At 44.4% G+C, this 17,124-nt stretch overlaps 1 protein-coding gene across 2 annotated transcripts in view; it reads left to right on the top strand.

Annotated features, from left to right (window-relative positions):
- PAPPA (pappalysin 1) overlaps positions 1 to 17,124 on the top strand; it is a 367,459-nt gene that overhangs the window by 242,536 nt on the left and 107,799 nt on the right. For both annotated transcript variants that reach the window (XM_062640261.1, XM_062640260.1), the window contains exons 5-7: positions 3,138 to 3,330; positions 10,034 to 10,155; positions 15,423 to 15,930. In XM_062640261.1, the coding sequence (XP_062496245.1) occupies positions 3,138 to 3,330; positions 10,034 to 10,155; positions 15,423 to 15,930 (823 nt within the window). The remainder of the gene's footprint in view (positions 1 to 3,137; positions 3,331 to 10,033; positions 10,156 to 15,422; positions 15,931 to 17,124) is intronic.

Here is a 17,124-nt window from a genome sequence, read left to right as displayed (position 1 = left end):
AGGGTGGGCTGGGGGCCTTACTGCACCCCTGCAAGTTCAAGGGGAGTTGAATGATCCTCTGTTATTTCCCAGAAAGAACCAGGGATACCTTAGCTTGTATTTCCCCTTATTTTGGGTCACGGGGTCAAGCCATGCTGAAGGTCTGTGACACTGAGCTGACAGCATTTTAAAGGTGACCAATATCCTTATAGCCACTGAAGGGCACCTTTATACACTAGGCAAAAACACAGATTGCCCACTCAAAAGGTCATAGGAGTGCTTACTCTGTAATAAAAGTGTAGAGAAGCGAAGTGTTTAATGTCATCTGGGGCACAGATTGAAATGATTTATAACAGCAATGCTTTTATGCTCTCCGTGGCCCTAGCTAAAAGCAATGCTTAGTTTTCTCTTTATTTTCCTATTTGTTTAGAGGGTGTTTTCAGGGACAAGCATGCGCACCCTGAGACAGCTCCCCAGCATGCTGTGCACTTTACTGTGGGGCAGAGCCTTAGAGCTTGATGCAGCCTCCTGTAACATGGCACAAAGAACTCTTGAGATGACAATCCCCATCCACCAGATCTACTGGGGTGTGTGCTGAGGGGTGGAGAGTGCTTGTTGCAAAACCCTGAGGTCTCTTCTTCCAAAGAGATCTTGCCTTCCCAATTCTCTCTCGAGAGCTGAGACAGAGACAGACCACAGAGATATGGATCTGCTCTTGGGAACTCCATATGTGCTGGCGTTCCGAGCAGAAACCTGCTTTTTTTTTGTCTTGAAAAATTAAGTGAAGCGACATGATAGGTATCTCTAGAGCTCATGCATGAATCGGGTTGTTTTCTGTTGTTGCCAGTGGAATAAAAATATACCAGGATATCAAATTGCTGTAGGAATACCTTTGAAACATTTAGTTGAGGTCATGTAGCTCTAAGCATTGCCTTGCCTTTCTGTTTTGCTGCTTGTATGCAGCTTGATCATATTGTGTTTGTCTGATGTGCATCTGTCCAGTTATCCCCAGCTGTGTAGCAAAGCACTGATTTAAAGGGTAACTTTTCTTTCCCTAAATAACAAGTTTTGATGTCCAGAAGATCAAGAATGTAAGAAATTGGGCTTGTAAATTATTTTTACAAGTCCAAATAGCCGTGGTGTTCCCAAATAAAAAGATAAATCTTTTAGATGATCCTCCATGAAGTCGGCAGGAATTCTGCCTCTGAATTCTGTTGGAGCAATCATCCCAGCAAAGACTCCTGAATTTCTCTAATTATTACTTTATCTGAGGATCTTGAACCCTTCTTGTCATGGAGGGATTCATTGAAATACCTTCCTCCCTCGCCTCTCCTCCCTTGCCTCCCCCAGGACACAGCCTTTGCTGATGGGGAAGCAGATTGGGAATGCAGGTCATCTTTCTCCCATGCCATTGTCTCACTGCTTTGTCCTATATATACTTTATTGTTCCTTTATGATGGCTGTTAAGGGCTTTTGTCTCCTTCTGTGCTTCCGTGAAGAATATTTATGGCTTTTACAGCATGCTCAGGGGTAGACCATCGATAATTATTGAGGATATCCAGGGGTGTCAGATTAAAGCAGCCTTTTGCGTACCCACAGGGATTTGTGGATATTTTCAAGCTGGTGGTGGCTGTCTATCTACTGGGTATGTTTGATGACAGGAGGTTCACTGCTCAGTGGAATTAGGAGGGATGCAGGAGAACATGAGAACAGACATGTCCTTCCCGTGGTAGGGCTGCATCTGAGGCTGTAGTTTGAGCAGGATCCCAGCCGAAGCTGTCTCCTTTTGCTTGCATCTCTGGGAAGATGTGGCAAGGTTTTAAATTAGCCAGCAAATTCACACTTCTCTTTAGAACAAATTCATGGGGTTTTGTGCCTCTTGAGTTGCACAGGGCACGGACTTGAAGAAATCAGAGCATCTAGTAACGCTATTACAATATTGAGCTGCCAACTTACACTCAGGCAAACAACTCTGAGCAGCCTCCAGTGACCTGCATCTTCCCAGAAAAGTGTATTCCTTGACCTGTGCCAAACTGTCATTGTTGTTTGTGTCACAGCAGCGTGCAGAGGTCCCATCTGGGACCGAGCGTCACAGGGCTAGGAACTCTGCAGGCACATGGGAAGAAACACTCCGTGCTTTCAAGAGCTTTTCATCAGATGGGAAGAGAACCAGAGAAATGGTTCAAGTGCAAGCATCAAGTTCTTCAGCACAGCGTCTCCGGGTGACTTTGCACAACCTATTTATTCCTTCTGTGATCTGCACAATAGAGAAATAGTAATTTGCTGCTTCTCCGGGGCATTGTAGTTGTAAAGTTGCGTGGTGTGCAGAGGGCACTAGATGTGCTCTTGTTGCCAAATCATGTTTGGGGAAAAACAGTTGAAATGAGAAATGGGAATTTGTGGGAAATTATCCAGCAAAATCATTTCTTCATTTTGACTGAGAAAGAAATTGGAAATATCAAAAAAAAAAAAAAGGGGTTATGGAAAGCTCAGAAAGGGCTTGAATCATAATGGTAATGGGGGAGATGTTGAATAGAAATAACGTTATTTTCCTACCTCCAAATTTACTTTTTTAATCATGATTTTTTAAAAAATTGATCTTTCGGAACATTTTTATTTGTTCATTAAAAAAATGAGGAACTTTATTAAAGTGATGTATTTTAAAATTCTGTGTTCTTTTAATCTAAGAAAGGTGTTAAAGTCTATTGCACTCATTTGCATGAGTCTCAGTCAGTGCTTTATCCTGACATCACCCATCCTTCACCCTTTTATCCTCTCTCTGAGGTATTTTAGAAGTGAAACTTTTAAGCCCAGAGGTCCACTGGTATCCCCAGTTCTGACCAGAAGGTGCTGCACTGAGGCTTTTTCTGTCTCTTCATCTCCATGCCTCTGTCTCATCTAGGGATGATCTCTGGGTGCTTCCTACATATCCCGGACCTGAGGGAGGGCACGTGTATTGATTTATGTTTTCCTTTTTAACTCTTGTTTCCTTTCACCTGCCTCCCCAAGTGATGTCTGCGCTAATTTGTTCACAGGCCGTTAACTCCTGAGTGCTGGGAGAACCCATCCCGGCCCTTGCAAGAAGCTGCAATTCACCAGGTTGTAATTCTCACCCCTTATCTCCCCTGTGGGTGATGTGGCTTCTGTTTTCATTTCAGATGATGACTGCACCAACTCCTTCACGCCCAACCAAGTGGCCAGGATGCATTGCTACTTGGACCTCGTCTATCAGAGCTGGCAGCCTGCGAAGAAACCAGCTCCTATTGCAATTGCCCCACAGATTGTGGCTCGGAGCTCCACCTCTGTCACCCTGGAGTGGTTCCCACCCATTGATGGCCACTTCTTTGAAAGGTGATCACGCGCTGCTCCGTACTGTTGCACTGAATTGAATGGGAAGGGGAGAAGGAGGGAAACAACCCAGGACCCCTGCCCGGGAGCGCAGCTTTATCATGTGCTGTGCTCAGTCTGGATTAAGGCTTCATCCTAAATTGGTTCATACCGAGGAGGTTATTGATCTGTTTTCTGCTCTTCCTTTCTCAGCCTGTAGCGCTCGGTTGAGGGCCATTGATTTGCCATGTAAAGGGCAAATCTTTTCTTCCTCCTTATGTTGTGGGAGGTATTTTCAATCAAGGATTCAGGCCCTGTGATTCCCGCTGTTATTGCTGCTCACAAATACCTGTGGGCTTCAGCTATGCCTGCATGTCTCCCCCACCCCTCCTCTTGCACATTTCCTTTCCAAGGACAAAGTGAATCGTGTTTCTACTCCTGTGACAGCTCTCGCTCACAGGCAGTGGTGTCTCACAGGGTAAGGAGGTGGCCATCTGGGGAGGGGGACAAATGCTGCCCCGTTCCCTGAGTTGCAGGTCTGAGATGGGAATTGAGCAAGGCAGAGTCAAAAACCTGCAACCTTGAGTATCATGTGAGTGTCATCTTCTTGCAGCCCAAGTTGAGCCTGTAGGTCAGAGTAAGTGTGTATGTGTTCATGTCTGATAGGCAAGCAGCTATGTGCTACCGATAATGAAGGATTAAATGAATGTAGGGCTCTGGACAAGAGCTGCACCACACTGAGCAAGTCTACCCTGGGATGACCTGAGCAACTGGATAGATCTAAATACTCTTAGGCAGTGCTTGCATGAGCCACAGGAGCCATGGGAATGCTAGGAAAGAACTTCCTAAATGACTGACCTTCTTGTGTTACCATTAACTCACCTGCCCTGTTTGAGTTCCTCCTCTGCTGTTTGCTTTGTTATAAGAGAGCAAACTGAGTGTCCTTCAGCACTGTAGCAGTTCCTATCACAGGAGGCCGAATTTACAAGCATATTAGTACCCAAAGAGCTGTCTCAGCGCTGCTGCTCCCTTCAGTGGGAGCACCTTGAAAGCCACTGCCTCCATCAGGGATGAAACGCCTTCCACTGCTTAGGACACTGTGACCAGTTCAGTGGCCAGCTTATGCTTTACCTGAGCAGGCAGATAGCTGTTTTTTTCTGCTCAGATGGGGTTTTCCACCTTTACTGCAGGTTCACACAGGGAAAGGCAATCAAATCGTCTTCGGAGTTGATAGAGAGAGGTCTTGTGCTCTGAGCAGTGTTTGCTTTAATTGCAGTTTTGCAACTGGAGCCCTTTATTCCCTACGTGTGAAAAAGGCCTTATGTGAAGCTCTGAAAATTAATTCAGAATTGTTTAGCCCATAACCATTTCTAGGTAAATTAAGTTTCTCCAATTTAATTTAGATTTCAGAAGATGCTTATTGTGTGTTAAATAAATACCATCTGCCTCTTAAGACACATTGATGCAGAGTTAATTGTTATGTAACCGAATATGTCTTTATTACATATTTCTTATAACTCAATCAATATGTTCTTAATAACCCCTAGTTAGTTGCTTCTTAAATAACATCCAGTGGATAGCCTGCAAAATCTAAAATTTCATAACAGAGTTATCATATGTTAAATAAATAGTGATTTTCTAGAGAAAAAAAGGTCCTTTGGGTTTTCAAATCTGTGTGCTCAGTATTACTGAACAGATTTAAAGAGACAGCCTCAAATACTTTGAGTCCAGTTCTTGTTACACTGAGATTTCCAGTGCTAACAGATATGGAAATGCTGTGACCATTTAAAAATGTCACCAAAATATATAAACGATTCTGTCTAAAACACATCCAAGTTTCTGTTATATTAAGCAAAACAAGGACGATGTTAGTATTATAGTGGCTAATGCAGAAGAGCTCATGTGCTGTACTTCCAGTCCCACCGTGTCCAGCACTGCTCAGTTAGAGATACGTGCCTCTATCAGTTTGTAGAATTGGGTCACTGTGCAAGACAAGTAGGAGGTAAAATTGGCCAAGTATAATCTTATCTGTGTGTGGGAATACTGTAAATCTTTGCAGATATTTTTACACAAAGTGCACACCATGGCCCAAATTTTACTTGCCTCACTTGAATGAATAAACTCATTCACTTCAATGGGACTATTCATGTAAAAAACAGAAGACTGATACTCAACTGCTGAGTGCCTTGGGCCTGGTTTCTAATGCACAGAGGCCCTTTCCATGCTGTTTTGACAGTGTAAAAGGGCCTTAAAAGGCTGAATGGCTCTGGCTACATTAGCAAGTATTGTGGCCCAATATAAGTAGTGCAAAGCAGTTGTTAATGAAGACATGACGTCAACACTGTTGGGGTTCTGGGGGATGGTTTTAGCCTAGATCTAGCCTGGCCCATGGCATCAACAGTTGGAGCACACCAGGTGTGGTCCTGGATCACATCAAGTGTGGTCCTGGAGCACGTCTCAGCTCTGGTTTCAGGCAAAACTGGGTCCAGCTTCCATGCTCCAGGACTGCTCCGAGTGCTCTAAGTGGGGAAGATGAAGAGTTTCACTTCAAAAGCTTGCTCCTGATCCAAATTACCATGCTACTGTAGGCGCACTCAGAGTAACTCAAGTTCCTTTTATGTCCCTTTTATTCTCTAGAGCTGTGCATAGGCAGTGACCTCTGCTTAATGAAAGTCAGGAAGGGAAAATTCAGCCTTGTGTTTAAAAATGTAGTGCTGGGCTGGCTGTAACCATGGCTGAGGTCCTGATATGTCTGCAGTTCAATGGAGATGAAGCATGGAAGTAAAAACCATGTGCTGCTTCTCTGTTTAGATGCAGCTTTGTCACTGGTGGCACAGTATTATGTAGTATTATTTAGGGACCTCAGTTCTAGGAATTATATGATTAATTATGTGGATCTGGGGACAGAGAGCAATACTAACTCTTAGTTCATGTCAAGTTTGGGGGTTGGCTATCCCCACACCTTGGCAAGAGTAGCCCTAGGAGTTGTGCACAGTAGATTCTTCTCCCTGACAGCCTCTCCTTACCTGTTTAGTGTGTTCAGTTGAGGGCTTCTATATTACACTAGAGAGTCATTTACCTGCACATAAATTTGCCAACATGTGTTTGACCCTGAACTGCAGCAACTGGTTGGTCTTCTAAACATCTCTAATACTCAAACATATCAAGAACCAGCATTTCCTCTTGTAGCTACTACACAGAGGATTGGAATACTTACCATTCTCCATCCTCCTCCATGAAAACCCTCGCATGCACATACAATAATGTGTGATAATCAAATAATAATAGAGCCAACAAAACAAGTGAAAACAAGTGAGAAGAAGAAAACTCTCTTCATTTCCTGGCTGCATCTATTAGATGCGTTCATCTGCTGTCGCTAAGCATCCATTCATGTGCCTCCTGTTTGATATGCATAGGCAGGATGTAAACAGTTATTGTAATAGGGCTCGGCAGCAAATTCTGCTTGGACAGAAAACTTTGAATGCATCTGCTCTTCCAAGTTTTCATTGAGGTGACTGCATTAATTTCCATGAATCTGATGCTATCTTGTTCTTAGCAAGCAAATATTTTGGTCAGTATGGCGTCCCAGATCTAGATGGCTGGGCTTGATATTCACTTGTTTAAACCTCGCTGGAAAGTTTCAGTGCCTTACAGGAGGGCAGAGCACCAATTCTGAATTTCAAGCAAGCAGGTACAATTTGATCTGGAAACAGACACTTTTCCTTGGAAGGAATGACAGATTTTAGCTGGGTTTGAGTTGCGCGTTGAACTGGTGCTGGCCCTGCAGAGAATTGTCTGGTTTTCAGTAGTAAGCTTTAGATTTGGAATCCACTTCCCTGGAATATCATGCTGGAGGAATGAATTCCTCCTGCGCTCTGAACTTTGTAAGCTGGAATTTCCCCAGTACTTGGCTTATTAGAAAACAGAAAAGTCTAGATTTTCCATTACCCTGCACTTCGGGGAGTCATGTGCATCGGTGTCTAAGGTGTCAGATATGCTATCGTTCCTAATTAATAGTGTTTTGAACCAATTCACGCTCATTTTGTCTTGATGTCAGGGGCTGCATAAGGTGTAAGGATCTGGCTTAGATTTTCACAAGCCTGTAAATGTGATTCCATAATTAGTTTTGACATTCATGGCTCTTTGTAGGATTTGTGTGCAAAAGTCTCAAGACCAAAAGCTTTAACCCAAGAGTCATCCCCTGTGTAACTCCTTTCAGCCAGTGGAGTTACATCAGGGTTGCGTTTGGCTCCCAGATTGGAAAAGTAAAAAGAGAAAGTTTGCTCATAGCCTTTCCCACATGATGCTCCTTGTGATTCTTCTTACCTCCAAGTCCTTGCTGGTAAAAGGAAATGTTTGTCCATAAGACTACAGTTTTTTCCACCATGGCAGCCTGTGATGAAATTGTATAGCTGCTAATTTGAGTAAAAAGCAGTCCTAATTGTGGAAACTTGGCTTTCAAAGCCCTGTCCTCATCCAGGCCCAAGTGCGAATGCAGGAGTACAGAACTGGAAGATTATTATTGCAGGGACTTCTATCCTGACTGTTGGTGGATGTATCTGAAAAGCAACTGCACCATAAGAATTGTACATTTTGATTTCCCTGTACCTTTTATTCTGGATTCTTGATTTTTATATGCATATTTATATGTAATATTTAGGCAAGCTGAGTTAGACCTTTCAACCGCTGTTAAATAGGTAGCTGAGAAACAAAGTAGGGAGGCAGTGTCATACCAATGGTGCAGGTGGGTGAAGTGAGACAGAGAAGGAAGTTATCCACAACGTGCCCAAATTTATTCCTTACCAGTGTTACAGATCATGCAAGGAAGAGGAGGGCAGCTCTGCCTCCCTCTTCTGTATTCCACCCCATTGCCACATTTCACTCTTCAGATGTTTTCAGCAGGTGCATCCCTTTCTGTACTGTCTACGAGTTCAGTCATCCACGGTCCCTTCGTAGGGGTGGCTCTGGGCCATGTTGAAATGGATACAAGTTTTACCAGCGATGTCATTCCCAGACCCCCCGCTGACAATCCCTGCTTCCACCTAATTAAGCCAACAGCAAGTTGACTTTCAAATAGATCCCTGCCAACAAACAGGAGATGCTAAGCTGAGGAGCAGCTGAGCGTGTGTCATCCCTACCACCAACAGTCTGGGAGGGCTGTGAGAGTAAATTTACAGTCCCGGTGTCCTCACTGAGGATCCAAAATAGCTTCTGCCTGAGGAACACAGTGCCCTTCGCAGAGCAGTGCTGAAATAACCCGTGCGATGGGGGACGGGTAACATTCGTGGAGCTGATTATAATAATTGACGTTAATTATAATAATTGACTCAATCCATACTTACCTGGGTAGCTTAAAGAGTGCACTGGGTGTTACACACGGTGTTTGCCTAAAACTTCAGGCCTTTCCTAGGTGCATCTAACCATTAACATTATTAATTCCTTTCATTTTGAGTGGGCAGTTGCCTTAAATCAGAACAATGAATTCTGAATCATGAGCAACTTACTGGGATGAATAACCACAGTTTCTAGGTTGTACACAGTTCCACATGTTGTGACCCTGAGGAATGTAGGGCTGAGCTGTGTGAGATGCATCCTCAGCTGATAGAAATCAGCTTAATGTTATGGAAGATATTGGAGTTACTCCAGTCTACATCAGCTTAAACCCTGATCTTGGGAATGCATTAATGAAAATATTTGTGATTCAGTGTTTAACCGGGCTTTCCTGTTCAACCGCTTCTGCTGATAGTACTTGATTGACAGTAGCTGGTATTAGATGTATTGTGTAGGTGAAGTAATGCTGGTGTTGGGCAGTGAAGTACCTTTCTCAATGCCATGTCATGCCATCGGATGGTGTGGAGCCGCAAGATGTTCCAGTTCAGAAGGATCCATGCAGTGGTGCCAAAGCTGCCAGGATTAAGGACATGTTCTTTTCTGTATGTTCATAACCCACCCCTTTTCCAGGCTTGCAATGATCTGGGCTGTGATGCACCTCCAAAAGCAGGTCCTTGCATACATAGCTGTGCTTCACAAAGCAATTCTACCTGGTGTTCTCAGAGCCTGGGACTTTGCTCTCTCCTCTCATCACCAGTAAGCCCACGGCCTTCACAGTCACAGAATCCCAGACTGGTTTGGGTTGGAAAGGACCTTAAAGCTCATCCAGTTCCAACCCCTGCTACAGGCAGGGACACCTTCCACTAGAGCAGCTTGCTCCAAGCCCCTGTGTCCAACCTGGCCTTGAACACTGCCAGGGATGGGGCAGCCACAGCTTCTCTGGGCACCCTGTGCCAGCGCCTCAGCACCCTCACAGGGAAGATACAAACCTGAAGATGCTACAAGTTCCAGCAATAAATCCATGGCAGGAGCAGAAATAGATCTGAAATCTCCTGAGGCCAGTTTCCCTGCTCTAACCACTAAGCAATATGTATTTTCTTTTGTCATGGTTTGATCCAGTTGTAGTGCAGGGGAGAAAAAAGAAATCTAGCTGAGCATGTTTTCACAGGTTGCTGTTGTTTTGTGTTGGATTGGAGGGCTCACAGATGCCATCTACACAGGCTGTTAGCCCAAACCTACAGAAGGTCAGCATCAGAAAACACTCTTGTCAGTGCCTTGAGAAAAGAGGGTTAAGTGGAACTGAATTCTAAGTTTTATTGCTTTTAATAGAGTTGAATAAGCAGCTCATTCAGCTGTTACTAAGTTGGTGTGTTTTCCTGTTTTCCTGGCCTCCTAGAGAAGTGGGATCAGCATGTGATCTGTGTGCAGAAGGAAGAGTCCTGGTGCAGTATGCCTTCAGCGCCTCCTCTCCGATGCCCTGCGATCCCTCGGGACACTGGAGCCCTCGGGAAGCAGAAGGTGAGTCACAGGGCTGGGGATAAAGATGTGGTGGAGAAGATGGGACAGAACAAAAGGAGACCCCCAAAGATAGTGGGAAAATCCGTGAGAGAGTGACAGTTTATGCAGAACCAGAGGACAGATGACTGCGCTGTGCCCTGAGGTAATGCTGCTGGCTGAAATACCTGTGTTTTGCCTCCCATGTCCTGCCCCTGCCCATGAATTAAATGAATTCCGGGAGCTGAACCTGAATTTCAGAAAGCAGCACAGTGCCAAGAAGTGCTGACCATTCACAGCTGCCAGCTGAATCCCTCAGGGGAGCTGCTTACTCCTACTCCAACTCCAAAAGTGAAGAATTGCAAGAAATGCATTGCACTGGGTCTGATTTCTGCTGCTTTCATTTGTGTTCAATAGCAGTGGCTGCACCAGCAGACAGGCTGAATGGAGCTTGCCCTTTGGGCAAGTACTCTACAGCATCAACACGGGACTATATCAAGCCCTGTCTAGGTCAGGGTGTTTGGAAGTCATTCTTAATGTATTGGAGGGAGAATGGTCTGTAGGGCTGGTTGTACAATGCCATTAGATGTCCATCATGCAGTCTTCTTCCATTACGTAAGCAGGTGGATGCGGTTGAGCATACTCAATACCAGGTAGAGCTCAGTAATCACAGATTATGGTTTGAAAAGAACATAGTGTTATTTCAGTCTGTCCATCACAAGCTATTCCGTTGGGAGCAGCACACGTCGCTGTAAACACACAGGTGGGCTCACTGAGCTCAAAGGCCAATCCCTGGATTTTGAAAACTCATTATATAAAAACCTCCTTACATTAAGGGCTTCTCTGTTCTGCAGCTGGAGTAGGTGGGAGTTATTCTATAAGGACAATTATTTGAAGGCTAATATGGTGATATATGTAGTGATGGCACTCAAGAGCCGTCCCTAAGGGTCCTAAGGACAGCATGTGCAGCAAGCTGCATCCCTGCCACCTGATGGGATAAGATGTGTGGGCACGCGTCCTCTCCCTTGTGCACCCATCTCCAAGGGTGGGAACCCAACAGAGGTTTCAGTTCACCCCAGCGTTTGAAAAGGGACTTTTAACAAGGGCATGTTGGGACAGGACAAGGGGGAATGGCTGTAAACTGAATGAATGTAGATTTGGATAGGATATAAGGCAGAAGCTCTTCCCTGTGAGGGTGCTGAGGCACTGGCACAGGGTGCCCAGAGAAGCTGTGGCTGCCCCATCCCTGGCAGTGTTCAAGGCCAGGTTGGACACAGGGGCTTGGAGCAAGCTGCTCTAGTGGAAGGTGTCCCTGCCCATGGCAGGGGTTGGAGCTGGATGAGCTTTAAAGTCACTTCCAAGGCAAACTGTTCTATGAGTGTATGACACCTGAGGGGCAGGGGTACCAGGTATGGCACAGAGCACACCTGCCCCTTGGGTGGATATCATTCAAGAGCTCCATCCTAGGAAGCAGTGCTGTGGCTACAAGTGTGACTGGATTAAGAAGTAAACAGGATTAGCTAAATTTGGATCACTCACAGTAGTAGTGCAGGGTGGAAGGTGGAATTTCCACTTAGCCAAGGATTACAAGACTTTGAAACCTGGTTTCATTTGGAACAAAACCTGAAACTTTTGAAAGTCTTCATGAAGGAAAATTAAAAACAAAAAGTGTTTGAGGCTGGCCAAAATGTTTTGTTTAGCTCATAAAATTCCTCTTTCAGGAACTTTGGTTAAATTATGACATTTTAAAATATCCCTTTTTAGTATATAATCTAGGGCAAAAGCAACTTTTAATATCCAACTGAAAAGTGTTTCAAAGGGCAAAAGTGAAACAATTTCTTCCCAAAATGTCAAAACACAATATTCCAATATTGTTAGAACTTTCTTCCTGTTTTCTCAAAATAAAATTTTGGCCAGATAACCCAAATTTGTCAGTGTGTTTTGCTTTTGAGAGAACTTCATATTCCATTGAGATATGCAGTTCTGTCAAAATCTCTCCAATGAGCTCTGATTTGAAACCTTCCACATCTCACACGTCTTGCCAGCAGCATCATTCCTAGAGAAACTGAGCTGCTTGAAGATTTATTACTCAGCTGCATTTTGCATTTAATTTCCTCTTCTTACAGTGTGTGCCTGCATGTTCTTAATTCTGAAAGGTGCAGCCTGATCCTTATCTGTCGCCTACAATTGTTGTGGTGCCATTGCTCTGGAAAGAAAATTTGGTAACCCTATCCCCTTACTACGTTAATAGTTGTCTCCACTTCAGGGTAGAAAAAGTACCAAGTGTATGGTATTTGGTGCTCTCTAATTTTCTGTCATCACTAGCACACTCCCTGACGTTCAGGATCTTTGCCTATTCGCACTTGGTCTGAGTTACAAATAGCACAGTTAGGTCATTGTCTGGCTTCTTTAATTGTCTATCTGCGAGTACTCAAGCACGCAAGCTTTAAATCCACTTTCTGCAAGCGTTCATGTGTGTAAATCTCCACTGCTTGAGTGTTCATGGAAAGTGAATACAAAAGAGGCATGAGCATGGCCAAAATGAACTCATTTTACAATTTGAGACGACACTCATGGAAAATGTTTCGTAGTACTCCAACTTCTTACCAGAAATCCACACTTCTCACATGTCTCCAGAGCAGCTCTCAACCTGGTTGGTTTGATTTCATTTTCCTGAGGCCTCATAGTGGTGATGCTGCTCAGTTACTCCAGGTAGCTGACACCAGCTGTGGTCTGGCCTACGTGTGAGCCATGCCCATTGCAGAATGCACCCTTCCTAATGTCCAGCTTCTGCCTGAGCGTGGTGGTGTCCAACCCTCTGGGATGAGATGTTTTATGTCTCTTTCTCAGCTAGTCATGCCCCTCATGTAGGGGCTGTTTGCTCCTTGGCAGTGGTGGTGGGAAGGCACTGGAGATGAGGCAGCTCTGGTTTACTCTTTACCTTCACATGGAGCAGGAAAGCTCTGACTTACCTGGATTCTCACCAGCAGCACCATCTAGGCAAACAAACATTACAACCCTGCCACAATGCAGTCAAAGGGGATTTTTATATAAGAAAGGTGGTTCTGGCTCCAACCCAAAGTGCCTTTGCTTTCTGTGCAATATATGCATATATCAGTCAATTCCTACTGCCTGGCTCACTATTGACTAAGAGAAGTGTGATAATGTAATACAAAATGTTGCTCCCTTTGGCTGCTCTAGCGCCCTGCCTTTCCCAGTAGCCAGTGTTTCACTTGAGAGTGATTCATTCTGTATTTGCAAATGGAATTGTCTCAGTTGGACATTAGAGTCCAGCTCTCTAACCAGGAGATGGGGTTTGGCTTCTCCTCACAAACCTCAAGTTCACATGTTGTGTTAGGCAAGGCATGATGTTGCATGAGATGCTCTTCTAGGACCGATCTTACTGGTGACTTCATAAGCCAAAGGGTTTTCAGAACCTATTCTTTTTGCAAACAAAATTTTTTGTAATATTCATAGTATTTATCAATCTCTAGGAATCTGGGATTTCACGGAATGGGTTTCCATCCTCTTCCACAATTAAATGGATGCTTCTTACCCAGGTCTAAGTGTTTGATGATAGTTTAGGAAAGGTTTCTATCTCAACTTCATTGAGGTTTTTCATCTATGGATGGCTACAATCAAGCTCCCATTTTGGGTTGTTCAACGCCCTGGAGGCTGAGTCCAGTTCATGTAACTCCAGTGATCGCATCCTGATCTATCAGAACATGTAGGTTCATTCACTATTTAAGTCTTACAGAAGCACTGAAGTGGTAGAGGTGAAACTGCAGGAACCCTGGCGGTTCAGAACCATACTGGGCTGTGAGCCACTGTTGCAAGATGGCAGTGATGAGATTCATGGATCTTTCCAAAGCCCTCTGAGATAGCAGGGATAAAAAACACCTTCTGATCATGCACAGTGTGTGCTGGGGGGGAAGCCTGAATTGAAATGGACCTCTGGCTTTCTTCACAACATATCGCTACTGAGGTCTCTCCAGATCCTGAGGTTAGTGGCATTCCCACTGCTCTGTGGCATGTGCAGAGGAGAGAAGGGTGATGGGACAAGTGAGGGTGAGGGGGAAGCATTAAAAGCTGTGCATCTGCAGGACAACTGGTTGGATCACTGGGGTGACTGCCTGAGACACCAGGAAATCTATTCTGCATCTGGGTTCATTTGGTCTGAAGTGGAGAATTCCCTGCGCCATTTATCCTTGACAAAAGAGGCACATTTCTAACACTTCACTGGATCACAGACAATAAGAATAACCTTCCCACATTGCCCTTTCCTCTTCAAATTAGTAGTGATGTCCTGTTTGTTCATGTTTGCCCAGTGCTTTATCTTGCTTTCTTCCTCAGTTGCAAACAGCTGTGCTCTCTTTTTTCCCCTCTGCCTTCTCCATTTCTCCCCTCTCATTACCTTTCTTTATCTTTACTTTTCCCTTTCTTCTTTTCTGTACTTTGCCTTCTCCCTCTCATGCTTGCTCCCTTTTTGTGTGATTATTTGGGAAGGAAGGGGGAATTCATAGCTCTCACTGGATTCTGTTACCAACTGTTCCACCCATCTGACCTCTCTGGATCTTGCAGTCCATGACTCGGTGCCAAATTGTAATGTTACCATAGTATTTGGGAACCCAGCAAGCATTGTGGCTTTCATTAGTTTTTAGTAATACCTCCCATGCAGTTGAACATAGCCAATGGTGAGAAAGTGCCCGTTTCATGGCACTGAGTGCAAAGAGACAGCTCAGTCCTGTGCTCCATGTCCCTCCAAAAAGAGGGGTCTTACACAACAAGATAGATGAGCCTGTAAATGGCATAGGAGTTGTCCCTCAACAGCACGGTGCAACAGCTGCTTGGAATCAACAAAAGCTCTTTTCTTGTCTTTGCTGTAGAGAACAAGGTTGTATTTTAGAGAGGCAAGGGAATAAGTAGGAGCACCGAGGTGAACTGAAGGAAAAGTGACTCTATTTGTCAGGTAAAGTACCAAGTAGAAGGAGCAGAAAATATTGTTTGGCACAGGAGAAAGCACTAGAAATAGCAAATACAGGACCAGATGCACTGGCACAATGTGTTGTGGAGTGTCCAGTCCGGCTGGGCACTTAAGCTGGGTTTGCATCTCTCACCCAGCCAGGAGACATTGGAGTTATATTCCTCCTTTCCATGCTAGCCATGCCTGTTCTGCTCAAGTAAATAGTTTCCTTGACAGATTTGCTCTTCTGCCACGTTTGTCTTTGAAGACTGATGCCAGTGGTAAACCCATAGCTCTTAAAGCCCTGCCTTTGCTTCTTTCTTTCCAGGGCACCCTGATGTTGAGCAGCCTTGTAAATCCAGTGTCAGAACATGGAGTCCCAACTCAGCTGTCAACCAACACACGGTGCCCCCGGCCTGTCCCGAGCCTCAGGGCTGCTACCTTCAGTTGGAATTCCGCTATCCCCTGACTCCAGAGTCCCTCACAGTGTGGGTGACATTTGTTTCCCCTGACTGGGACTCCAGTGGGGCGGTGAACGACATCAAGTTGCTCACCATCAGTGGCAAGAACATTTCTCTCGGGCCACAGAACGTCTTCTGTGACATCCCATTGACCATAAAGCTGGATGCGGGACAAGTGGAAGAGGAGGTGTACGGGATCCAGATCTACACTCTGGATGAGCACCTGGAAATTGATGCTGCCATGCTGAGCTCTGTCCCTCAGAGCACGCTGTGTGCAGACTGCAGACCCATCCAGTACAAAGTGGTTCGGGACCCTCCTTTCCAGTCTGGATCTCCAGTTGTCATCTCAAACCTCAGCAGGAGATTTGTTGACACGTAAGTACTGCTTCCCAGAGACCTGAATAGACTTGTTCAGGGAAAAACAGTAACCTCTTCTGCTCATTCTTCTACTGTCCAGCACTGACGGTTGGATAGACATACCAAGTGTCACCAAGAGAGGATGTTCTCATAGTTTCTCTGTGGAAGCAGGATTATCATACTCAGATGAAATAAGCCTGAGATTTCACAGATAGTTTTTGAGATATTTCTGGGCAGAGACATAAAATTCAGGCTTTCCTTAACTGGAACGGATATTGCAAACTACCTAAGCTATGATAAGTTAAATGTTTAAGATAACCTAAATGAGGACCTCTGGAGTAGCATAGAATCATTTCTGTAGAAATCTTCTGAAAGTAATATTTTTGATGGAGAAGGAGAGAGGATGGCTCTCAGTGCTGGAGCACCAATTCACTGCTAAAGAAAGAGGGCAACAAAATACACTTTCAGTTCCAGTCTATAAATGTATTTAATCCACTTTCATGTTCTGCTTTCATGTGTCACTAAAACAAATTGTGTTGGAGTGAGGTCATTCTAACCTAGTAAACATGCCAAATACACTAGTTTGTTGCAGTAGGAATGGAGTTTCATCCCAGATGCAGTTATGCATCAAGGAATGCATGATTGTTGAGGAAAGTCCAACTTCCAAATATTTACTGATTTCAAGGAGATCCATGATCTACCCATAAGCATTCTACAGCAGCAAGAAAAAACATCCTCTGCCTAGCATGATTCCCTGGAAATGATTCACTCATCTGTGGGAGCAACATGAAACTCTCTTGAAAAATGAACCCCAGATAAAAGGAAACCTGCTAAGAAAACTGCACTCTAATTTAGAGAAGATGATCTAATTAGTAGAGCTAATACCAAGGAAGCATACATCATTATGGTCTTCTAAAGCATATTTAAATATAATAAAAATGAGTAATTAACAATTCAGTAATCATGAGCTCCCAGCCCTTTCATGGCCCAATTATACAGCTCAGAAGATGCAAATTGCCCCTATGGATTTAAAAATGCAAGGTAGCTAACAATAGAGAATACAAAAACAGAAACCCAGGACATCACTGAGATTACTCATGTGCTGAAAGTTAAGCATGTGCTGAAGTGCTTTCTTGGGTTGTAGCCTTGTTCCAACAATTGCTGGCACTTAACATGAGATGAATATTGGCATTTTGGAAACACGGAAAATGG

This window comes from Pezoporus occidentalis, unplaced genomic scaffold, assembly GCF_034315485.1.
Source record: "Pezoporus occidentalis ecotype Australia unplaced genomic scaffold, CSIRO_AGI_Poc_V1 ctg64, whole genome shotgun sequence".
Taxonomy (NCBI): Eukaryota; Metazoa; Chordata; class Aves; order Psittaciformes; family Psittacidae; genus Pezoporus; species Pezoporus occidentalis.
Note: the sequence above shows the minus strand (reverse complement) of the source record. Positions and strands in the feature narration are given on the sequence as shown.